This window comes from Pseudochaenichthys georgianus, chromosome 24, assembly GCF_902827115.2.
Source record: "Pseudochaenichthys georgianus chromosome 24, fPseGeo1.2, whole genome shotgun sequence".
In the NCBI taxonomy this organism is placed as follows: Eukaryota; Metazoa; Chordata; class Actinopteri; order Perciformes; family Channichthyidae; genus Pseudochaenichthys; species Pseudochaenichthys georgianus.
The window spans coordinates 25,725,637-25,750,235 of record NC_047526.1 but is presented as its reverse complement, the minus strand read 5'-3'; the positions used below and the strand labels follow the sequence as shown (position 1 = coordinate 25,750,235).

Genomic DNA, 24,599 nt, shown 5'->3' with positions numbered 1-24,599 from the left:
AGATTGATGCCTTGCCGTAGATTGAAGCCCTGGAAGATCAGGTGTTGGTGCTGCCGGATTTGGAACCCCCCCTATATCTTTCTCCAGGACAGTCACAACTTCACCAAAATCACACTGGTGCTTGCTGTTCCCCTCTAGTTTGTGCTCACCAAAGTATTTTACTCTGCGCCTAGCAGGTACAAAACTAAAGAGGGGCTTCCAAATCCGGCAGCACCAACACCTGATCTGCCGGATTTTGAAGCCCCTCTTTAGTTTTTCACCTGCAGGACGCAGAGTAAAATGCTTTGGTAAGCATAAACTAGAGGGTAACATGCAACACCAGTGTGATTTTGGTGACATTGTGACTATCCTGGACAAAATTACAGGAGGCGCTTCAAAATCCGGCAGCTCTAGCAACTGCACTGCCGTATATGGAAGCCCCTCTTTAGTTTTTGACTTGCTGGGCCCAGAGTGAAATGCTTTGGTGAGCACAAACTAGAGGGGAACAGCAAGCACCAGTGTGATTTTGGTGAAGTTGTGACTGTCCTGGAGAAAGATATAGGGGGGGTTCCAAATCCGGCAGGAGAAATACCTGCTCTGAACATGTTATGTAGAGAACAGTGCAGATCTTCCCTATTGACACCAGGATTAACCTAGTCTAAAATAAGGAACATTAATAGTGTGATAGAAAATGATATGTAATGTAATAGAGGCACAGATATAAGATCAATAATACACTTTATTTTAGGGCACCTTTCAAAGCATTCAATGTCACTTTAAAATAAAATTTAAAAAAAATAGTTGCATTACAATACAAACATGTGTTGAGTAGTAATATATAAAAATGATATTCAAAGGAGCAATTGAAGTGAGTGAAGCCAGTTTGAACACATTATCTTTTAGGCTTGATTGAAAATAACAGTGTCTGACATGAGATATCATTACTGTTATATCATTGCTTACTATTTGTGGTTATCAGACACTTAAACAACAGAGAAGGTTTTAAGAAATAGGACTATTGACAAATCACATATTATCCTGTCATTGTCTGTTCTGTAGGAAGGAGGAATATAACAGAGTGGGACTATACACTCAAAAACGTAAGTTTATTCCAATACGAAGATTGTGACAGATCTGAAAAACGTGTCCTTAAAACGAGCCTCCTCGCAATTGTATGCACATTACTTATTCAGCCGTTTGCTGTTTAATCTGATATATCATTCAAAAGACAGATAAAAGCTTTGAAAAGGGTGAAAAAAGCTTAGAAAACGGTGAACGCTCAAAACAGGCGATGACGTCACCTTTGCGCGTCCCCGCGAACAGGGCTTCAATCCACGGCAAGGCTTCAACCTACGGCATAACACCGGCCGAGATTTCCTTGACAGACACACGAATCCACCAATCCCACACAGTGTAAAGTCAAGATGCTTTGAGCGGCCATATTGGCTGCTGTGCCCAGGGCCCTTTCTCATTTATCGAACTCCCCTCCTTGACTCCCCTCCTCGACTCCTATCCTCGATACTTAGTCCCGCCCACAGGAGATGCGAGCCGAGGAGTCGAGGAGGGGGATTTGATTAAATGAGAAAGGGCCCTGGTTACAGTCTCACAGGAGATACCACTGGAAAGCTACTCTTCCAGCGATTCCGTGGATATCTGAATCATATTTCTACTCCTTATAATCGAAAATATATGATTAATTACGTAAAATGATGCGCACCTGGACGCGCCGGCGCATCCACCGACTCCAGAGGATGGCTGTTGGGTAACCTTTTAAATGGTTTTTGATGTAGTGGCTGCATGCTAAGCTATTTGTTATATTTTTATTTGGCAAATTGACACTCAATGTATTAGAGAGAGATCCTTTTTTTTTAAGGATGTTGAAACAATGCTTTTCATCCGCTTTACTCCAGCAGCGACAGGCTTGTGACAGTGTTGAGTTACAAGTTGGCAATAGCAACAAAAGCAACCTCAGACTACTTTATCACTGCTTCAAACCCCCCACCTAGTGTATTGTACTCACTCTTAGGTAGAGAAATAGGTGTCAGGCTTCAGGAAGACACGCACGCACGCACGCACGCACGCACGCACACACACACACACACACACACACACACACACACACACACACACACACACACACACACCACACACACACACACACACACACAGTTAATTATTTATCCACTTACTGAAATGCTGACATACACACCGCCCTGCCTGCAGTGTCACTTTAGCCTGAGGTTACTGTCATAGGTACTGATGGAAACATGTACATCTTCAGAGGATCTGAGAGATAAATCATACAGGGGAACAATTGTATTAGGTTATACCTTATTCATTATATAATATATACATTATGATATACCACTTTTTAGCTCAGTGTGTACCACATGGTCCTTTGATGTAATAAATACAGGGTTTTTCATCACAAGATGATGGTGTGTATAGATGGTGTGTATAGGTTGTAATTAATTCCACCAATAAGGCATAATATGAACACATTTGCTACTATAACACTTTCTGTTTATTCTCTCTGTTGTGTACTTTCTCTTTGTACGCAATCATAGGGGTATTACATCGTTCAGTATGTCCGAGGCTACTGTAGTTTATCCCAGAATTCCTTATAATCCATTTGTATACTAACTGTTTTACATGGGGTTCTGCATTGCATTGTGTATATTTGGTGAAGTTAATCAGTACATGTCACACTATCAAGATTTTCCCTCAAATATGAACCGTTTATTTTAGATATTGTGCTAATAATAGTCTCCAGTGATAATTTTCCACAGGACGCTGCTGCGACTGTTTCTACGATGGAAGCAGTGAGTGTGGACGGATCCATTCTGTCTTCGGTGGGGGGTTTCCTTTTAGCACAAGAAGTTGTTAAACCGTCATAAAATACATTTTAGCTAATGACTACATTTACTTTTGACACGTGTTCTCATTCCTTTTATTCCAAATGATGCAGTTATTTCCAGCATGCAGACCAAGAATGTTAAATTGCCCTCGAAGGGAAAATAAAACCCTTTAGTTGTAAAGTGGGGAAGTCGGAAGAAAACCGAGCTCTGTGCCACATCTTCCACTAAACCATAAAGCCGCTACACAGGGGACTGGAGGAAGAATCGACAAATAAGAAACAAAAATAACATTTAGCCTGTTAACATCATCTTGTTTCTGTCTGAAAGTGACACACCGTAGTTACAGCGACTCGAGCATCTTTAATTACTCCCGTGTTGTTTTTTTGTTAAGAGTTTTATCAGTAGGAGGTTCGCTACTTAAAGTTGGCGTGAGGTGTGAAAGTGGGCTTAACCGAAGAGGACTTTTCAACTCCTTTATTAGGTAAGTTTACATCACTTTATATATAAAATACTGCTTAAAGCTATGCCCAGTCATCTCCGGTGCTTCCATATTGTATCCTGGTCTGCTGTGGCAATGTGTCCATAACGGAGGAGGTTGTTTATAGGATAAGGGCTACACCCTCCAAACCTCAGAGGTGGTAGAAGTACTCAAATCTTGTACTTAAGTAAAAATACAAGTACCAGAGTGTAGGAATACTCTGTTACAAGTAAAAGCCCTGCAATCAAAATGTTACTTAAGTAAAAGTACAAAAGTATTAGCATCAAAATATACTTAAAGTACTAAACGTTCATAATTGGCCCATTCCAGATGATTTTAATAAAATCGATGCATTAAAGTGAATCAAAGCTGGTAAAGATTCAGATACTTTTAATTTGTATACTGCAGGGTAGCTTGTGAATTTTACTCCATGTGTAACTAAAGTCCAATTTAAGTGTTGCTTATACATCATTAATCCATATCTGCAAACTAAAGGTTCAAACGTAAATGTAGTAGAGTAAAAGTCTTAATTGGAGTGGGACAGAAGTACAAACTAGCAAACAATTTAAATACACATGTAAAGTACAAGTATCTCAAAAGTGTACTCCAGTAAGTACCATACTTCAGTAAATGTACTTAGTTACTTTCCACCACTGCCTAGCCTACATCTCACTTCAACTAAAAAAGTTTTAAAGTGTTACCAGCTAAATTATATTGTATTTAAGGCAAGCTTTCTACCTAGCTTGAAACATAATGTAAACCAATACAAATGACATAGTTGATATTCATGCATTCATTTAATTGAAGTCAGAGTAAGGCTGGGCAAGTTTGAAATCATTATCAAAAAACGTATTTAAATGTTCCTTTACTGGTAGGCAGAAGAAGAAGGAGTACTCAGAGTAGCAATACTACATTGTAAAATCTGGAATTATACATCCCTTAAAACTCTGCATGCTTGCCAGGCAACTCATTTCAACTAATATTTCCCACTTTTTCATCTCCCACTTTTTTAATTCAACACCAAAGCCAACATGTGAAGAGTCCATCCAAAAAGAAACATCCTTTCAACCTCACTGGTCAAATAAAAATAACTGTGCTGATTTTCCAGTAATTATCACTTGAGCAACGACTATTAATGATGCATTAAATCATTTTAGTTGATGGTCTGGTTTCTATTAGATTAAACCATTTTTGAAACCAACGTCACACATTTTAAATGCAATCACACCGATTTTCAGATTCATCTGCTGACCTGATTGATAGTTACACCGTCTCCCTTTCTTAAGCCTTAGCACTACTATCCTGTTGCCTTGACGACTGGTGTGTCAGGGGACTTAATCCTGAACTACTGCGTGTTTTTTTCTGACGCTAGTTCAAAGAGACTGCCACGAAGCGGTGCTCTACGTGTGAGATTTTGGAAAACTAATTGCACTCTTTCTTCCTCTAACACTGGACTGATGCCTCACCCACCTGATGCAGTGTTAGCAGCACAGAGCAGTACACACAACTTCAGGCTGCAGTGCTGCTCTGCCTTTCCACTGCACAGCAAGCACACCACACACACCACTACAAATGATGCTTTCTTTCTGTGCACCAAGCTATATCAGTGTTTTCTCTGTCATGTGTTTGCAGAGTTAATTAATAATACATCTTCTGTCAAATCTAGGACTGCAAATAATGGGGGGGGGAAATCATAATTTCCTATGGTAAAAGGTTATGGTGGTCTTTAATTGTCTTGTTTAGTTCAACAAACAGTCTCAAAAAGCTTTATGTGATTTATGTGTAGTTTTGACAAACAGTCCAAACCACACATATAATTGTTTTATTATAGACAACCAGGAACTATTTATAAATTAGAAGAAGGAACCTTACAAAATGATTTTCTCAGTTCACTGATAATCAAAAGAGCTACCACTTAATTCTGTCTATTGGCTATATCTATCAATTGTTGTGTTGCCAAACAGCTTGTTTCCTTGAACAGTCAGAAGTATAATGAGCTCAATCAGCATGTATACAAACACACACACTTCACCTCTCCCTTGTTTCCTTCCTTTGAAATGTCTTCTTCACTAATACAAGAAGTAATGAGCATCTAGGAAAACAGTGGAGGCCTTCTTTGTTTTGACAAGCCCTTACTCAGGAAATGAAGTGTTCCTAAGAATGACAAACGGCAGTGACACTGGCCTGTTTGGGGGTTTACAAGATCTGGGGAGGGGGATACTTGCTGCAATGGTGCCAAATGTGAACCAGTCTCATTAGGAAGGGAACCTGCTGGAAAAAGTGGCCCATACAGTCAGAGCAGGACTGGCTATGGGGGTTGGGGACAGGGGGCGAGTTGCTGTGTATTTGAGGGTCATTTCAAACACCAAATCTGGATTTCGAGGGGCTGCTGTGTATCAAACAACACTCACAGACAGCTTCTAAGACAACTTATTCTGCATCTGTTGCAGTGAGAGCGTGATTCTCTCTGCAAAGATCTGTAGATGTCACAACAATATCTAGCAGTTATTTCTGACCACATTTCAAAATATTTTCCACTGGACACAAGTAGCAACCTTGTAAAAAAAATGGCTGTCCCAGTTCCCAGCTGTGAAAACATCTAAAACATCCTGTGAAGTCTCAAATGCAGGCCTGTGAATACCTAGGAATAAGATTTTACAAGCACGAATGGAAAAAACAACATCGCTTGTCCCCCGTTTTCGATTGGAAGGCTACTTTTTTTGTCCTGCGTTCTCTAATTTTTATTCTAGGATATGAGTAACTAGAGTCGTATGTAATACGCTCTAATTGTAACCCATGATTTGTTTGTGGACATTTTTGTTTTTGTTTAGCTCTAAAGAGCATATTTCAGACGCCAGGAGAATCCCTAAAACTGTTTTGCGAGTTTATTTTAACCAACATTCCTTTCACCAGAGAACACTCTATTTTGCTGTTTTCTCCCCAAATTGTAACTGTCTCCTCTTACAAGCCAACTCTTAATTTAGCAGCAGAGGGCCTTGAAATATCATGGCAGCACGTTTCAGTCTGCCAGCCTGGAATCTTCCGAGTGTGAGGGAAGAAATAGCAACGCCCATATTTGTGTCTGCTCCGACTCAGCACTGAGCTGTCCTGGAAGAGGCCATGTGTCCCAGAGCGGAGGAGATGCTGCTGCTTCCTCATCCTGTGTTATGTTAGAGCGGAAGGACGGCGGCCTGCAGGGCAGTGTGGAGTTTACCCCACTACCCTGTTTAAATAGCAGATAGTGATATAAGACTGTGAACGTGAGCGGCCCTTTTATTGTGCTTGGTCAATCCTGCAATGTTAAGCCATAAAGGTTGCCACAGAGTTGGATAAGGCCCCACACAATCTTATGATATTTTAATGCAATAGAAGGCTTTTGCTCTGATTTAAACCAATATCATATATTATATTTTTGTAGGGATTCCGTTTTGGTTTTTTCAAGCGTTATGGGCTTGGTTTGGCCAAATCTGAACATTTAGCTCAAAGAAAAACAATCTTACAGAGCTTGTAGACTTTAAATCTTGAAACACTTATACTGAAAAAGAAATGTAATATTATCAAAGTCAAGTCAAAGTCAACTTTATTGTCAATCTTCCAGTTTGTTTGTACAGACAGAGATCGAAATACCGTTTCCCACAATCCCGAATATAAAAACAATGTATATACAAATATGTGTGCAAATATGTATATATATATATACATATACACAGTCAAAGACACATTTTGACATGTGCACACATTAAGACCTAAATAAAAACACAACAATCAATATATACAAAATAACAGTAATTTCAATATTTTGAAATTACAAGTGCAAGATTATCCATAGAATGTGCATTCAGTGCGAGATTGTCGTTATGAAAATTAAATCACAACCTTTCACACTGCATCGGTTGGTGTTTAGCCTCATTCATTTATGATATCTTGTTTTTGTAGCAATTCCAACATTTATTAAACCTTTTGCCCTTTGCTGAATTGCTGATTTTATAATTGAATATGCACGAATAAGGGAACTGTGGAGGAGAGCTGTATTTAAAGTGCATCTGGTTCCATTGATTTATTTTCCATCCCTACGCCCCAGTGACATTAACACTTTGTGTCACTGGCTGCTCCTCAGATCTGCCTCTCACGCTACTCTGTGACTACGATTCATGGAATTGCAGGAAATGACACCCCCGTGTGACAATTATGAGTAATGAGGGCGTCCGTGTGTAAAAAAGAAAACCTCATCCAAATTCACACTGCGCTCATTTATTCTACGCCCCGATAAAATCGTGCTGTTGCCAATAACACAGGAGTAATGGGATTTCAATAACTGAACGTAAGAGAGCAGCATGGGGATAATACATCTCTCTCTCCCGTAAAGTCATTATACGTAACACAGAAGAGTGGAGGTGTTATTCAGAAGAATGATTATGTAATTGAACCGCTGGTATTAGCTGGAAATAGTTTTTCTTTCTATGTGTCATACTTTTTCCATTCTTTCTTCCTCCCTGCCCCCTCACATCTCTCTTTCTGTCCCTCCCACACACTTAACCAGAGTCGTGTTGTAAAAGATTTGCTCAGGTTTTGCAAAATGTCTTCCTTTGATTTTCAAAAAAAGGATAAGCTGACAAGGGATACTTTTTTTCAATTCTTCAACTCTTACTAAGAAACCAAAATGCTTTCTTCTTATTCGAAAAAGAACATCTGCCCCCACCACACTGTTTGTAAACTTAAAAAGCAAAGCAGCACAAAGTGTCCTAACCTTTTGCATCATCAGTGGGCTGCAAGCACACAGTGTCCCATCTAATCCTTATTATGCTGTTATGGCTTTACCCTGGATGTGTTGTGTTTATGCATCCTCATAACCTCAATCATCCGTACCCCTGCACACATGAATAAACCCATTTTGCAGAATATAACCATGGTAACGGATTTAGACAGAAGCCAGAGGTGAATAGGCCCAGGTGGTCAAATGCTTCATTCTCCCTGTTTACATTGGTATTTTTTGTATCCATCATCTGTCTTTCCATCTTCAATCAGTGTCTGAACTCCACCTTCACAGATTATTGTTGAGCTGAATCAACAGAGGGGACATTACATGTTAGACGCTTTTATCCAAAGCGACTTACATATTCAGTACTGTGGACAATCCCCACAGGAGCAATTTGGGGTGAAGTGTCTTGCCCAGGGACACAACGACATGCTGACTGCAGTGGGGTTTGAACCTGTGACCCCTGATCCCAACACCAAGGCTCTATCCACTGCGCCACACGCCTCCCGACATGTACATTGTTACAGCAGAAAAGAGCCAAAGACAGCGTAATGTTACCTAAGCATGCATAGAAAAAGTACTAAAAATACAAAAAGAAAATTATAATAGAAAAGTTACACATTTTACAAAAATACACACCCTGTAACAGTTCTGAGGATTTAGCAGCCAGGTATATATTGTACAGTTTTTAACGACATATATATTGCACATAGTTGGTATTTAATAATTTTCTGGTAAGCGCTTTTACAGGTGCTCAAAGTCGCTTCACAGAGATAGTGAAAAGAAAAGAACAAATAAAGTTAAAGTCACATTAAAATCAAGCAATACAACAACAATCACACATTAAAAGCCAGATTGAAGAGGTGAGTTTTTTTTTTTTGAAGGTGGTGAGGTCAGTGCAGTCTCTGATGGGTTGTGGGAGTGAGTTCCAGAGGGAGGGGGTAGACACGGAGAAGGCTTTGTCCCCCCAGGTTCGGTGCTTGATGCGATCCATTTAACAACAAGAGGTGTTATAGTCGGTGTTGTTTTGTGTGAGGGGGTCTACTAGGATGTCTGACCATTTCAGTAACAACAGTCAGTATCAGTCTGACCTTTATTGAAGTGGATTAATTGAGAATTACAATGACCCAGGACACTTGCACCACGTCCACCATGCAGTTAAGGGTCAATAGAGTATCACCCCGCCAGAGAATTAATAGTGTATTCACTGAGACGCACACATACTGTAGACACACATATTGTAACCACCTTCTTACATCTTGCTCCAGATTCCTCCCCCAGCCTGGCAGATCATCAGCACACTTTTTACGATACAACACCGCTGCAAGCTGAGAGAAATTATTGAACCAATGAATGATTTATGAAACTCACACAGGGATATTAATGAGCATTGTTGGTCACCTGCAGGATCAGAGGAGACAGAGCAGAGGACACGAGGAGAGTAGAAGCACAGAGGAGAAGTGTGAGGAGAAGGTCCACACACCAGCTACCCGCCTGCCGTCCTGAGAGCGCTGAGTCATGGGGAAACAGAACAGCAAGCTGCGGCCCGAGGTCCTGAACGACCTCCGGGAAAACACAGAGTTCACGGACCACGAGCTGCAGGAGTGGTACCGCGGCTTCCTCAAGGACTGTCCCACCGGACACCTGACCGTGGAGGAGTTCAAGAAGATCTATGCCAACTTTTTCCCCTACGGAGACGCCTCGAAGTTCGCCGAGCACGTCTTCCGCACGTTTGACACCAACGGGGACGCCACCATCGACTTCAGGGAGTTCATCATCGCCCTGAGCGTCACGTCCCGCGGCGGGCTGGAGCAGAAGCTGCGCTGGGCCTTCAGCATGTACGACCTGGACGGGAACGGATACATCAGCCGGGCCGAGATGCTGGAGATAGTTCAGGTGAGGATAAACTGTATTCATTGTTTGTATATTCTATGTTCCTATATCAAGCTGTTGTCTAGTTTGGGTCAATATTCTGCATCTTCTGAGATATAAATGCAACCTGATGAGGCTCTATTAGTGCTTCAAATGTTGCTGATATTACACAATGATTACTCAGATGCTACAAATTACAATATAAATGTTTTGACTAGTTAGCAAATTATTATTTCCACTTATGATGGGTCTTATCAGTACATTTTCAAACAAATATACAGTATAATTTCTATTCATTCCAGACTTAAGGCTCCACGAAGAGGTTACTTTCTACAGATTTTAATATCAAATAAAGCTGCAACTAACTATAACTTTAATCTATGAATCTGATAGATGTTTATTGTCTGATTTAATAGTATAGTATGTCAAAAATATGCAAAGAAAACGATAAAGTCTTTAATAATAGAAAAAAACAAAAACATAGTATGTCTAAGAAATAAAAAAATAAAACATAATACAGCATGTCGAATATATTCAAACAAACGACATATGTTGGGTACTATGTTGTTTGTATCGGCAAACAAAACATAGTAAATGGTATCTCAAAATATATTCATTGATCATATTCAGTTTACTAAAACATACATTAGGGCTGCTCGATTATGGCAAAAATCATAATCTCGATTATTTGGGGCAATAATCGATATCACGATTATTAAAAACGATTATCCATAAACTTTGAAAACATCCATTTATTGAAAAAAACTGTTGATTACCCTGAACTTTAAGTAGAATTCAACTGAAAAACCAATACATAACAAATAATAATAATCGTTTTATTTCGATTATGTTTTCATAATCGTTGCAAGCCAAAATCGTAATTGTGATTAAAATACGATGAATTGAGCAGCCCTAACATACATACAAAAAGCCAACCCTCACATCTCAGCTGCTGAGGACTTCTAAATACATTTGCTGCTAAATGACTGAAATAATTAATCAATTATCAGAAGAGCAGTTTCCAAATATGGATTCATCCACTACTGGTCTCAGAGCTTTCTGTGTTGAGACTGTTTTAGAGGTCATTTTCTGATATGTTCTCCTCACATCATGGATGCAGGCTGCCCCCTCTGTTTTCTTTCTTATCTCTATGGCTATATTTACTCTCCCAATATGGTGAGCCGAGCAGCCTGCAGCCCCAAATCAATATTGGCTCAGTACGTTGTTTGTGGATACAAATGAATGTGCACAAAACTCAAAAGCATCAGAGCTTGTGTTATCAGTGAATGCTTTCTGTTTTTCCACAACACCTCTCACATCCCAGACCTTAACATGATTCTGAAAAAGTGTTGAGCTGTTAAAGATACAAATAGATGCATCTGAGAAATGTTCACAGTGTCTTATTGTGAGAGCAGGATGAGCTTCAGTTGCCAACCCAGCATCATCACCAGGTAGCAACAGAAAGCAGGTCAAAGCTTTCAGACAGACAGATGTAACAAGCGAGTCAGGTGGGAACACTTCTTTTGTATCTTCTGTTCCTAAAAGCTTCACCAGACGACACAATAAAGATGCACATCGTTTCCACTCCTCTCTGTAGGCAATTTACAAGATGGTGTCATCAGTGATGAAGATGCCTGAGGATGAATCGACCCCGGAGAAAAGGACGGACAAGATCTTCAGACAGATGGACATTGACAATGATGGTAAGAATAGGAGAAGTTGATTATATTTGTTCGTAAAAATAAGTAGTAAGAAGTGAATACTTACCCAAACCGACCCTTTAAAGTTGGACATAAATATTCATACTTTTTACCCCAGTGTAAACAGGCAAAACAACATCATCAAAACAACCCATCCTGACATGTAGCCTGTCTTAGTACCTTCCTCTTCGATCACCCATCTCACGTCCATTCTGTATTGTTGTTTAAATTAAAATACAACATCAACTTTTCAATTTTCTTAAATGGAATGATATTTGACATTAAACAATTACCACCACAGAGCAGGTTTCAAAACAACGGGACATTTGGAAGATGGAGGACAGAGAGAGAAGACACTGACAGAGAATAGGACGTCATGTAACAACGTGACATAACATGACTCCGCAGATAATTAACAGCCTTTTGCATCTCTGCCTGCTGAGCCAGCTCCATGTCAGAGGCTTGATATTTAGTGTGAAAAGGTGATGCTGCAGCCATGTGCCGTGGACTTAACCCTTTCACAAGCTGTAAGATATTTAGAGCCACTCCTCTGACATTGGGCAGTGTGTGTTGAAGCAGGAGGTTCAGGAAGTCTGGAGGTCAAACTGTGTGTCTGAAGTTTAATAAGATCAGCAGACCAGGCCTGGGGCACAGCTGTAGCCGACACGCCTTCCTAATGCATTTACACAGATGCTGTGTGACGGAGAGCGGTATTTATTTTTAAACTAATCACGGTCAACTGTTGCATTTTATCTTTGTGGTCGAACACTCAAACAAATGATGCAATATTGCAATATGCTGCTGACTATTGATCGGTGGAACACACTACCAATATACAAGATATATTGAAAATTACTATTAAACCATACCGAGTAACTATGCCGGGTTTTTGTAGTTATTATTTCATTTCTATCTTTATTTGTGTTGCTTCCAAAGAATATTTAGTTACCCCCTGTTTATAATCTAATCTAAAAATCCATATATGATATTTCTAATTAATAATATGATTTCAATATTATAGTTTCTATTGGAATTATTTTTGCTATAATTTGATACAAATAATTTGAAATATATGTCATGATCTTACAAACTGAGTTGGAACCAGTAATATTGATATATATAAAATACAGATGTTGCCAATTCCTATTTTTCTCAAGTCAGTGCACCCTAACATACCCTGAATTATAAGACTCAGCTGCAGGTTGATTTGTCAGCTATACATGACTCAATTATTCAGTCATAACATGGCACTGCAAGTTTTTTGTTATTTATTTTCTAAGTGTAGCACACTTTGCCTTTGCCGTTATCTGGGGCAGCAGAGAATATGTTGAAGGCACCGACGCCTGAAATAACCATCAGAGGTTTTCGTGTTAGGTGTTGGAGGCTTTTTTCTGCGTGACTCACCCGTCCATCACACGCTCCACTGCCTGCGACTGCATCCTTTATTCTGGGTCTCTGCTTCACAGGTAGACTGTCTTTGGAGGAGTTCATTAAAGGTGCCAAGAGCGACCCGTCTATTGTCAGACTGCTGCAGTCGGATCAGGGAGCCTCTCGTCAGTTCTGAGGAGGAAAGAGACAATAACACACACACACACACACCCTGAAACACAATCCGATCACCAGACAATCCTTTCCTTTTTCAAACACTCCTTGTCTTATTGTTTACATGAATGAATACTTCTCTTTTGTCAATGTGGCCCCCTCTCTGTGGACTGACGTGCTTCAGTGGGGGTATTTTTCTATATCGCTTTTTCCAAAGCTCCCTTGCCTTGAAATGGCTTTTACCTGTTCTCCTTAAGCAAAGTGCCATATCATATATTTATACTGACTGGATAATATGCTTGCAAGTATTATCAATCCCATTATGTTACACCAAGAGGAAACTAATTATCACTTCTTATAATTTCAACTTTACCTGTGTTGATAAACGGCTCGTTGTTGTTCAGGATGTCACGTTGCTCTTCTGGACAACTTCTACATTTGGTATTGCATGCGCTCTGTGATGAGATTTCTGATTTTGTAACAGTTTACGTAAATAAGGAGGCTGTGATTGTTTTTATCTGTTTTTATTTTTGTAACAAAAATTTTGTTTTCACACAATGAAATAAAGTCGTGTAAGAAAAATCTACACAAGAAGTCCCACGATATCCCCTTGTCCTGGAAAGACATGATGTAAAACCCAACAAGACTCACTTACGGGTTGAAAAAAGAGAACAAAAAGATATAAGTCACATTAGGGTTGATTATTGAAGTGTTACATGGACAAGTCCACATTTAAAAATAGGTTTTTTTAAGGGGGGCTGAGGAGGGGAGAGGGGAACAGTGTTTGAAAAAGACTTGAATGAACGACTGAAATGCCACATTCAGAACCTCCTCCCTCCTCTCCTCAGCTGGGGGCGGCCGTTTAAATCAGCGATGTTCAGCAGGTATGTGAGGCAGGGGTCACTCCAGGGACACGACACAGCGCCCCCCTCCCTCCCTCCTGGTCCTGTGTGATTGACAGATGTGAGAAACGGCAGGCGTCTTTTCTGGAAAATTTCAGTAACTGGGCGACCGGGCCTCCCATTCGTCCACAGGAGAGAGGAGGCGGGTCGCACAGGACCGGATCAGACCAGATTCTACCTGCCGGCCTGGATCAGGTCCCGCACCATTTGGGCTCATAACTCAATTTTAGACAAAAAGTCATCATCATCCAGGTCGACGTCACTGAGGTCGTAGTCGTCCTCCTCGGGAAGCTGCACAATATAATCAAAGACAACTGTTAGCAAAGCATGGGATTGGAATTTCACTTCTAATAAAAACAAATCCAAATTAGCAGATCTTTAAAAAGAGAAAATAACTCTTAAACTGAGACAAATGACCACACATGGACTTTTCAAAAAGAAACAAAATGTAGAGAACTCCCAACTACCATATTACATAATCATGATTTATTGATATCCTGATTTGTTCTTCTGTGTGCATGAATGCAGCAAGGAGCAGGTAGAGGTAGCTAAGGCTGAAGCAGTGCGCATTAAATCCCCCCTCTGATGTCTTTCAGGCATGACACTCATTTTCGTCAGCTTTCTTGACTTTGCCGCAGGTCAGGACTATCCACTGACTTTGACTGGCATTTAACTACACTGACGACTTTTCTTTAATAACATTCAATACTATGACTTTTGATGACCTACCCTACTATATTTAGATTTTTTGGCATACTTTATATTTATTGTATGGTATTTTTATGACATACCATAGCCTACCATGAGTTTACTCAACATTGTTGAGGTTATCTTGTCTGAATAATCTTTAGTGGAGTGCTCAAGACCCGGTCGTCTGATTAATATAACAAGAGCCGGCATTTTTTTGCTTTGAGGAAAGGTATAGTAAAACTAATGTATAATAAAGAAAACATACAGTATCTGCCCAGCTTCAAGCGTTCTGTCAAACAGCTGTAACCCTTGTCATTAGTTTTCCATCTTTGCCCATCATGTGATTTCTGGTCTGATCCCACTCACCTGTCCATCTTTGCCGTCCCATGGTGCAACAGTGTGAACTTTGGGCATGGACCCATTTCCCAGAGTGGCAGTGGAGCCACGGCCCACAGAAAGCTCCCTGAAGAGAACATGAGCAACATCATTCAGCTTTGAGGCGTCATTTTATTTAGATATTTTTGTAATGCTAAAAAAAGAAAATGTACCTGAGGAACTCATGAATGCCCGCCTCACTGAAGGAGCCTCTGAGCAGAGCGAACTTCATCTTGCGAGAGTTGATGGCGGCCATGGCCGGGTAACCAAAGCCTCCGATCCCCAGAGCGGCCTCCAGCTCCATCTGAGTGCCCGCCTCCGTCCACAGCCAGCTGATAGAGAGACAGAGACTATTAGCCACAGTCATAAGAGGTCATTTGTATAAAAACCTGTGACTCGTCTATCATTCTTACCCCCAACTCTTCTTCTTGTACTTCTCTGCCATCTTCGTCATCACCTCCAGGTATCCGTTTCTACCTGCTGCGCCTGGTGAGATACAAACACAGAGGATGGTGAGCGATTGAGTCAAGAATTGTTTGTAATAGATCTCAGCAGTTATTGGATTAGCTATTGAATAACACAGTATAACAATTAAACAAGTTTGAGCTGAAAAAACATTAATCATCTTAAAGTTATGAAATGCTTTGTTTTTATTCAGTGTCAAAATCTCAAAGATCTCCGTTGCGTTCGCTTTGGCGCCATCTATGGTGATACGTGTTGATTTAAGGTTTATTTTTAGATCTCACTTTTAATAGTTATTTAAGTTTGATTGTCTGTCGTCCCTTTCACTTGAAACTCTAGCAGATACTGAAAAGAAAGCCGGAGTTGTGTGTTTTTTCCTGGAATATCATCACAGACCTCTAGTACGTAATACTGCAAATACAAGAGCTTTCGTCAGCGGGCCGTAGCCTCAATTAGCAACATTTACCTCTTTCTACTAGTGTTGCACGGTGTACCGATACTTGAAAGGTACCGCGATACCCTGCCGTTAAAAACGGTACGATTCCTCCGTTTCATTAGTATCGGTACTTTAAGAATGACGGGGAAAAGTACTCCGGTGAGAAATCGCTGTTTAATAAGAGCCGTGTGTGTTCAGCGCTCTGCTTCCACTCCTTGCACTGCAGCCGTGCCTGTAGTCCCGCTCCTCTCAAGCACGTTCTAAGTCCCTCCCCTCTCTCGTGCACGCGGCCACGCGCTAGCTGCCAGAGAGCATGTGAGAAAACGAGAAGCATGGCTGCAAGTGGGAGTGCAACTGCCGCTGCGCCTCGGCTTGGTGACAAAAAAGACGACAGAAGTCTGTGAACGGGCCGTTCAGGTGTTCAGAGCAGAGCTTCCTGTCGGCGCGCAGAGCGTGATGTGCACTGAAAAGTTTTTCTGTCGCAATATTATCGTTGAGCAAACTTAACTAGCAAACTAGCATCACTATCTGCTAACGTTAGCTTTAGCCTTCGTTTTCTATTAGTTTTTTTCATAGGCTATAAACGGAGGTGGTATAAGTATATATCTTGTACTTGAGTAAAAGTAGAAGTACCCAGGTCTTGTACTTGAGTTAAAGTAGAAGTACCAGAATGTAGGAACAATCCTGCAATCAAAATGTTCCTCAAATAAAAGTACAAAAGTATTATCATCAAAATATAGTTAAAGTAGCGACAGTAAAAGTAGAAGTGCTCAGGTCTTGTACTAGAAGCACCAGAGTGTAGGAATACTCTGTTACAGTAAAAGTACTGCATTCAAAATGTTCCTCAAGTAAAAGTATTAAAGTAGCGACAGTAAAAGTAGTCATTGTGCAGATTGGTCCATTTCAGAATAATATATATGATGTGTTTTATAATGATTGATCATGAAAGTGTTCTCAAAGCTGGTAAATGTGCAGCTAGTTTGAATGACTTTGTAGACTACAGGGCAGCTGGTGGATTTACTCCAGGTGGAACTAAAGTCTGATTTAACACTTGATTATATTTCACATCATTCATCCAGATCTGTGAAGTAACTAAAGGGATTAAATACATGTAGTGGAGGAAAAGTACACCATTATTTCTGAACTGTAGTGGATTAGAAGTACAAAGTAGCAAAAGAAACATTGAAATACTTAAATAAAGTACAAGTATCTCAAAATTGTACCCAAGTAGTACTTGAGTTTATGAATTTAGTTACTTTACACCAGTGGCTATAAAGATAGAAAGACTAAGCCTTGCACAGAGGCATGAAAATACATTTTCAAAATGCTCAACAGTGCTGCCAAAATGTTAAACTCACTGCTACACAATTAAAATAAATGCTTTTATATATATTTATATTAGATGTGACTCTTTGGTGTTTCTGTTCTTAGTAACACTGCTGCTTTAGTTGTTCTGACTGCTAAAATCATCTGTTATTCCTAATTTTAAAGCCGATATTCCGTGTTTCCCTTTTTTTAAGAAAAGTATCGAAAAAGAATCGGAATCGCAATTCTTGACTTGGTATCGGTATCGAAACCAAAATGTTGGTATCGTGACAACACTACTTTCTACAAGAGTGACTTAACAGATATTTCTTTAGGGGAAATTCTAGAGATCAGTACTTAAGGTTATTTTCTGAACGGTACAACATGTTGAGGGTGAGAGTTGTGTCTGGTCTCACCTGTGTCCAGGATGTGGGGCAGGACACCGATTACACACAGCTGACTGTCCACACAGGTCTTCGTCAATGTGTCTTCACTGAGGATCTGAGAAAAAACATTAACATTATAAACTGACTTAGTTTAACTGATGTCATGTATAGACAGACATCAAAGGGTCGAACCATGAGATGTGTTTCCCCCTTTGATGTCTCTGTCTTTAGTGTGTTATCGTGCAACACTTCACAGATATATAATATTTATTTTTGTTTGACTGGAATGTTTAATTGCTGGTAGAATGAACTTTAGTTTAATCAACTAAGTAGCACAATATATTTAAAAAAGGGATTCTCTTGTGGTTAAAAAAAATGCAAAAAATATCACCTCTAGATGATTTACTTTTGCCTTTCTAGACCACTTTTGTGAATATAGTCTAATGTCAGCACTATAAACTGAACGCGAGTGCACTGACCTCCAGCAGCTCAGGAGGAGGAGCGTGGTCAGAGAACAGATCCAAAGCCCTGGCGATGATGTCTCCTCGGGTGCGACCTCCCTGGTAGTCTTCGGGCTCCTCCCCTTTACGGAAGATCTTGATGGTGGGGAATCCACGGATCTACAAATACAAGACGCATATATTTTTCCAGCGCTGCAAATAAATGCCATTGATTCAGTTGCTCATTAATAAGAAACTAGAGATTCAGCTTTGCTAAAATACCCTTTCATTTATTTTTGATGTTGCAATGATTGCTTAAACTAAAATGTTATCAGTAGCTGGAACAGCATGACATTGCGCGAGAAATAAAAAAGTACAGGGAAAAAAAAATCATTAACAAGTTAGATGTCCTCATGCCTGATTGAAAATACATGTTCTGACTTACTGCACACCTGGTTTAAATCGCTTTGTTCTCTCGGTAACAGATGTATTGTTCTTAAAGTCTAAAAAGGAGAACTTTCTAACTTTTCTTTGACTTTCATTACAGTAGTTGTTGTCAGAACTTTGCCCCACAGTGACTCCTCACTCACCCCGTAGCGGCCGGACACCGCCTGGTGGACGGTAGCGTCCATCGCTCCGAGGCGAACTTTGCCCTTGGTCTGCTCCATCACTGCTGAGGCTGCAGCTGTCCACTCAGGCTCCAGGCTGCAGACCACACAAGAGAGCAACGCTTAAAACACACACACTATGATATACTGAAAGGAATAATTCAGCAGTAAAGAATTTGTTATTATAAATAAGACATTTTCTTTCTTAAACATCTGCTTCTGAAATGCTTCTGAGTGGTGTCACATTAAAGAAATAAAAACAGCTCAGATCTCAGTTTTAATGAAGATAATAGTCTACTGAATAATACTTCCAACAGTGTTGTCAATCTGGTCCGTGGAATATCCAGATGTACTGGGCCATTTTATCCAGAAAGAAACATTGCTTAGTCTATCCAACAACGCATTTTAGTTCTTCGAGAAGCACAAACAAACCCTGATTAGCTCTGCAGTATTTGGACACCATACTCACTTTTTGCAGTGTCCACACCAGGGGGCGAAGAACTCCACCAGCCACACTTCCTCACCCTGCAGCACCATCTTGTCAAAGTTGTCATCAGTGAGCTCGACCACATCCTGCTTGCTGCCAGCACCACCCCCACCGCTCTGTTGGGAGGCAGTGGAGAGTCACTCATCAATGCTGTCAGAAGTTTGATCTTATTCATTTTAAATAATGAGTCTGCGTCAGAAATGTCCTCCCCAGGATCCCTGCTGGAGCTCACCTGTTTGTACCCGGAGCCGCCGGACTTTCCGCTCAGCCGGTCCTTCACCAGACTGTTCAGAGACTTCATCGCTCCGTCCACGATGGCTTGGCTAGTGCGACCCCCTGCAGAGCAAAGAGATGCAGAGCTCAGTTAATCCAACCAAAAATGTATTATAGAAACTTAAAGACTTTGTTACAATAAACATTAACAAGGCCTGTGACCCCCCCCTGGCAGTGACTACTATCCACCCCATAAAAACATTACATTAAATGCACATCATGGAAACAATATCTTGTTCTTTATAATACTGTAAATCCTGCACAACCCCCTTGAACATCTGCACAGTTCTGCTCCTCTTTTTAAATCTGCAAAGTTCTCCACTTTGAATATAGTATTTGTACGGTATTCAGTTTCTTGTATATGTATATTTTGTGTGAAAATGTTCTTTATTTTTATTTGTTACAATAGTCTTAAAATTGTTTTTAATAATGGCACCATATTTTGCCTGTGTCTTTGTATGCACCATTTACACTGAAGCAAATTCCTTGTATGTGTAAACCTACTTGGTAATAAACCGGATTCTGATAACTCCAACATTTAGAAAATACCCTAAAAGGCAATTACGTTTTTCCACTCATTGCCTAAGAGGAAACAGCTTTTAGCAGGGCCTGATAAGGTTACTCTAGATTCGAAGATGTAAAATAAAAAACGGAAGCTATTTTTTTTGGTGCAGAGGTGTCGAGTGTACCTTGGTAGTCCTCTGGCTTGTTCTTATTGGCTCCGAAGACCTTGATGGTGGGGAAACCTTTGACACCAAACTGGCTCCCCAGTGACTTGTGCTGGTCTGCATCCACGGCCCCAACCTTCACGATACCCTGAAGGATTTCAGAACAGACACGTTGGAGAGTGCAGTCTCAACTTTTAATTACAGCAAGCTTGTTATTCATTTCCTCACAGAACATTGGTGTGCTGATTCACAAACTCTGGAGGTGACGCATCGATAAACAGTAACAAGTGCCACAATCACTTATGTATGCAGGATCTGTCCACGCATACGATATGGTTTGGATAGATAAAATCCGAGGTGATAACTATGTGCGGAAAAGCACATTCCATGAAATAAACAATGAATAATATTAACTTTCAAATAAGAACAAGACTCACTAATATTTGACTACAGTCCCATATCGGCCCACGCCTCACGCCTGTTATTCTCACTGCTGAGCTACAAACTACTAAAACACTCGTAGGGGGAACAGAGCTGTGAACCTCGCAATCGGGATTGATCTTCAATGTTGTCTTTGCCGTGAGTGAAATAAACAATAATACCTCTAGCTTATCTGATACCATAATATCTTCCTTATTCCATTATTTTCATGTCTGCAATTATCTAGGGAAAGTACATCGTCTAACCCAGGGGTTCCCACCCTTTTTTCCACAGCCCCCCCAAATGACGCAACAGCGGTAATTAAAGTTTAAAAGTCTCAAAAATGCTATAACTACTGTCACCAACTGGATGAATGTGAAGTATGTTGTTAAAGGACAATGAAAGCCTAATTAAGGAGCACTATTGGAGTGACTTTGATGGTTATTGGACTCAGGATTAATTCATTTGGATTCCCGCTGTATGAAGAAATTAAAAGGACGGCGCAAGTGGAAAAAATTCACAAAGGGACTAAACGGTTTAAAACACATGCTCAAAGTAAGCCGGATTTTGCCGATGTGTTTATGTGGATTCAAAAGTCGTAAATAATCTACAGAATGGAGGAGACCGATCTGATCGGAGCAACTGTGACAAATAATCTGAAACTGGCGTGGACAATGACTATGTATTAAAAATGCGCTTATCCAGACAAGCCTGGTTTGGACACTTTACGGGCAGAAGAAACATTTCTATTAAAGAAAAAACTATACATTTCTGTCTTTTTATGCCTTTATTAGCTACAGTACCACGGTAACTTGAATTTTTATTAAAAATTAATTAATACATTTTTTAAATATTGTAATGTAGAGACAAGGCTTTTAGCGACAATCATGTATTGCGTTACAATTATATGAAAAAAAAAAAAGAAGTCTAAATATGATATTTGGCCTCAAATCATCTGAAGCCTGGCTCACCCCCTGCAATCTTACCAAGGGGGGCGCGCTGCCCAGGTTGGGGGGCGTGCTGCTCAGGTTGGGGGGCGTGCTGCCCAGGTGTGGATCCACTGGTCTAACCCGTATGAGTCATATTGCTAATTGTAGTAAACAACGTACTGATATTTGATTTGATTTGACAGGTAAATGTCAGATGGCCTGAGGCGTTTTGTTTACCTTGAGGGTAGTGGCAGCCTTCTTCCAGTCAGCAGTCAGACTCTGACAGTGACCACACCTGTGGTGATGAACAAGAGAAGAAAGGGGGTTGAATAACATTGATGGTTAGTGATTGAATTACAATAGAAATACCAAAATAAATGACTGGATATCAACACACCCTGTATTTATATAACACATTTCACTTTCTGTTAAGATGCTTAGGAATGTAAATCTCCTGGATACTTGTTCACTTCACAATTGACTTCGCTCTTGGTATATAAAGTATTTTATGGTCCCTTTTATTGCCACTGAATAAATATGCAACATAATTGTTCATGTTATTGACCTGGCAGATTCTTCCCATGACAGCCATGTTATCCAAATTAAATCAAAAAGGGACACTTTTCAGAAGAAAGTCATTTTCTTCAGTGTGTGTAAGCATGTTGTCTACTTCTACCTATTGTATAACACATTGAATATTGTTTATATCCTGTGCCATTATATCCTGCACTTTGAATTACCTGAAAAGAAACTTAGATGTAAAAGCAATCTGACCAAAGGAGGAACTACCAGTCTCCACAGATCATATGTTTAATGTTTCTATGAGGAGGAGTAACTACAATGAGTGAAAACTATGGCCCCTGTGCCACTACCAGGTTGATCTGAGGACACTTGTTGCCACTGAATATTGGCCACCAAAGTTACATGGACTCACCAGGGAGCGTAAAACTCAATCAGCCACAGACTGTCACTCTGGAGCACCTCCTTGTTGAAGTTGGAGGGGTTGAGCTCAACAACATCATCACTGGCTGAGTAAAAGGCTTGGGCAGAGAGGACCAGGGAGCAGCCCAGCACTCCTGAGGACAAGGGAGACAACACGGTTTACTTAACAATGCATGCTCAAACGTGTCCAATGGAATGGTCTTGGCACTGAAATGACATTGTAAGGCTATTATACACAGCTCATATGCAGAATGATGTAACAGCAAGTGAAATTGGCGTTTATTTATCAATTGATTCAACGATAACGCAGGCCTGGCACTGTTCTGTGCACTTAGCTATTCGAGCTAACCACAGTAGCCTAAACACCCCAGCACACCTCACGTTAAACCATTAACAAAACTACTTTAATTACAGGAAATAAGTTACATGAATGCTTTCACTCACCAAGTATAAACGATCTCATAGTTAATAGCTGCTCTCTGCAAGGCTTCTGTGTTAGAAACTGCTGCCGCTGCTTCCCTCAGAAAAAGTACATCGGAAAATCTCACCGTGGCCCACGCTGATTGGTCCACAGGCGGCGACGCTGCGCCTCATCCAATCAGCGAACGCCGTGTAGTTTAAGGGGAACCGGTACGCTGAAGACAAGTGGAGGATAAAGAAGGGAGCATGTAAATTGCATCAGTGAAGATGCATTAACTAAAACAAGGATGTACCTCTTATTGTGTTACGCAAGAGTACATCATGTTTATACAGAATAGAAAGTAAAGTACATCATGTTTATACAGAATAGAAAGTAAAGTGATGTGTATTTTAAAGTAAATTCAACATTAAAAAAGGCTATTAAAAGCTACTGTTGTGTTTTCATTATTATGATTGGCAGTAATGGAACCACAAATACAAATACAGACAGAAAGTATTGCCAGTATGATCAAATATATTGGTTGAGTATCAGATGTAAAAGTACTCACAAACAGCCCTTGTCAGTGTGGACTGGAATTTGTATTACTGGTTGTGTAGCCATTATTTAATTTGGTAGAGAGGAGCTAATTTATGCCTTTACATACTTTTGGATATGTTTTTGGATGTGTGTTTTTAAGCAATGCATAACATTTTACAAACTCATGTTCTGCAAAGTTACTTCAGCAGTTGTATAATTGCAGTATACGTGTAGAGTAGTATACAAGTATACAATGGAAACCCTCACGTAAAGTACAAGTACCTCAAATGTGAACTCAACAGCATTACAATAGTTAATGACTACTTCTCTCCTCAAATTTGATAGATTCACGGTAATACACAGTTGATTTACTAATCTTAATCCAAAAATGAAAGCTTTACTTGATGTTTTTGTACTCTTGTCAGAAGGTTAAAACACTATAGAGACATTGACTTCACTCCACTGCATTGCAGGTTTTACTTTGGTCGTTTTTGGCTTTAAGAAGTGACAGTATTTTATAACACAAACACATCCTACTTTTTCGTAGCTTTTGTTTTCATCACTTGTTAAAGGATTCCTATCATCAGTAGTTTGCACCATACTTTGAAAGCAGAACAACAGAAGTATTAAGGATACTGTATTGTGGATGTTCAGCCACTAGGTGGAGACAGACAACCCAGCAAAGTAGTGTCATGGTCTGTCTGACTGAACATTCATAATTCATTGAATGCACACGCAGAACTGGTCAGACAACTCAGAGTTCAAGTTGTTACAAATCAATGTATGCAGTTATAATGGAGAGTAGCCTCATAAAACCTAATGAATTATTGCAAGATAATGCTAAAAAAAAACAATAATACAAAAAATAATAGCCATAATAATAATAATAACCCAACAACCATAATAATATGTATTCTTATTATTGTTATTGATGCACTATATTTACAGAGCCCATATTCTCACTAACTAAGCGTCTGTGTATTTTGAATTGTATGATTTATTTGGTGATAGCCTACAATACATACAAAATGGATGATAGATAATGCGGGTATGAACAAAAACAAACATGTTGTAGTATTTCGTTGTGAAAAAAAGACGCTTTATGTTTCTGGTTGTGTTTCCTATCAATCGATAAACTTATAGTTGTAAGTCGA

General features: G+C 39.9%; 2 protein-coding genes and 1 long non-coding RNA gene across 3 annotated transcripts in view; 2 read left to right on the top strand and 1 right to left on the bottom strand.

Annotated features, from left to right (window-relative positions):
• LOC139433155 (uncharacterized) overlaps window positions 1-24,599 on the top strand; it is a 130,016-nt gene that overhangs the window by 91,785 nt on the left and 13,632 nt on the right. The gene's annotated exons all lie outside the window — the stretch shown is intronic.
• hpcal1 (hippocalcin-like 1) lies at window positions 3,046-13,783 on the top strand. Its single transcript, XM_034075667.2, has 4 exons — window positions 3,046-3,318; window positions 9,479-9,967; window positions 11,541-11,646; window positions 13,110-13,783. Exons 2-4 carry the CDS (start codon window positions 9,590-9,592, stop codon window positions 13,205-13,207), a joined length of 582 nt encoding a protein of 193 aa, XP_033931558.1. The 5' UTR covers window positions 3,046-3,318; window positions 9,479-9,589; the 3' UTR covers window positions 13,208-13,783.
• pdia6 (protein disulfide isomerase family A, member 6) lies at window positions 13,694-23,060 on the bottom strand. Its single transcript, XM_034075666.2, has 13 exons — window positions 22,953-23,060; window positions 22,501-22,642; window positions 21,804-21,861; window positions 20,239-20,365; window positions 19,509-19,612; window positions 19,259-19,392; window positions 18,772-18,886; window positions 18,221-18,361; window positions 17,772-17,856; window positions 15,566-15,638; window positions 15,326-15,484; window positions 15,144-15,240; window positions 13,694-14,378 (listed from the first exon to the last, which is right to left on the bottom strand). The coding sequence occupies exons 1-13, from the start codon at window positions 22,969-22,971 to the stop codon at window positions 14,301-14,303; spliced, it is 1,332 nt and encodes a 443-aa protein (XP_033931557.1). The 5' UTR covers window positions 22,972-23,060; the 3' UTR covers window positions 13,694-14,300.

What these genes read in the sequence shown, in the direction of transcription:
- pdia6 (XM_034075666.2), bottom strand. An exon ending in TACAAGAAGAAGAGTTGGGG is followed by an intron (nt 15,485 to 15,565) that starts GTAAGAATGATA and finishes TCTCTCTATCAG; the next exon opens with CTGGCTGTGGACGGAGGCGG. An exon ending in GGCATTCATGAGTTCCTCAG is followed by an intron (nt 15,241 to 15,325) that starts GTACATTTTCTT and finishes TGTTCTCTTCAG; the next exon opens with GGAGCTTTCTGTGGGCCGTG.
- hpcal1 (XM_034075667.2), top strand. Translation starts at nt 9,590, where the DNA reads ATGGGGAAACAGAACAGCAAGCTGCGGCCCGAGGTCCTGAACGACCTC. An exon ending in AGATGCTGGAGATAGTTCAG is followed by an intron (nt 9,968 to 11,540) that starts GTGAGGATAAAC and finishes TCCTCTCTGTAG; the next exon opens with GCAATTTACAAGATGGTGTC. An exon ending in GATGGACATTGACAATGATG is followed by an intron (nt 11,647 to 13,109) that starts GTAAGAATAGGA and finishes TCTGCTTCACAG; the next exon opens with GTAGACTGTCTTTGGAGGAG.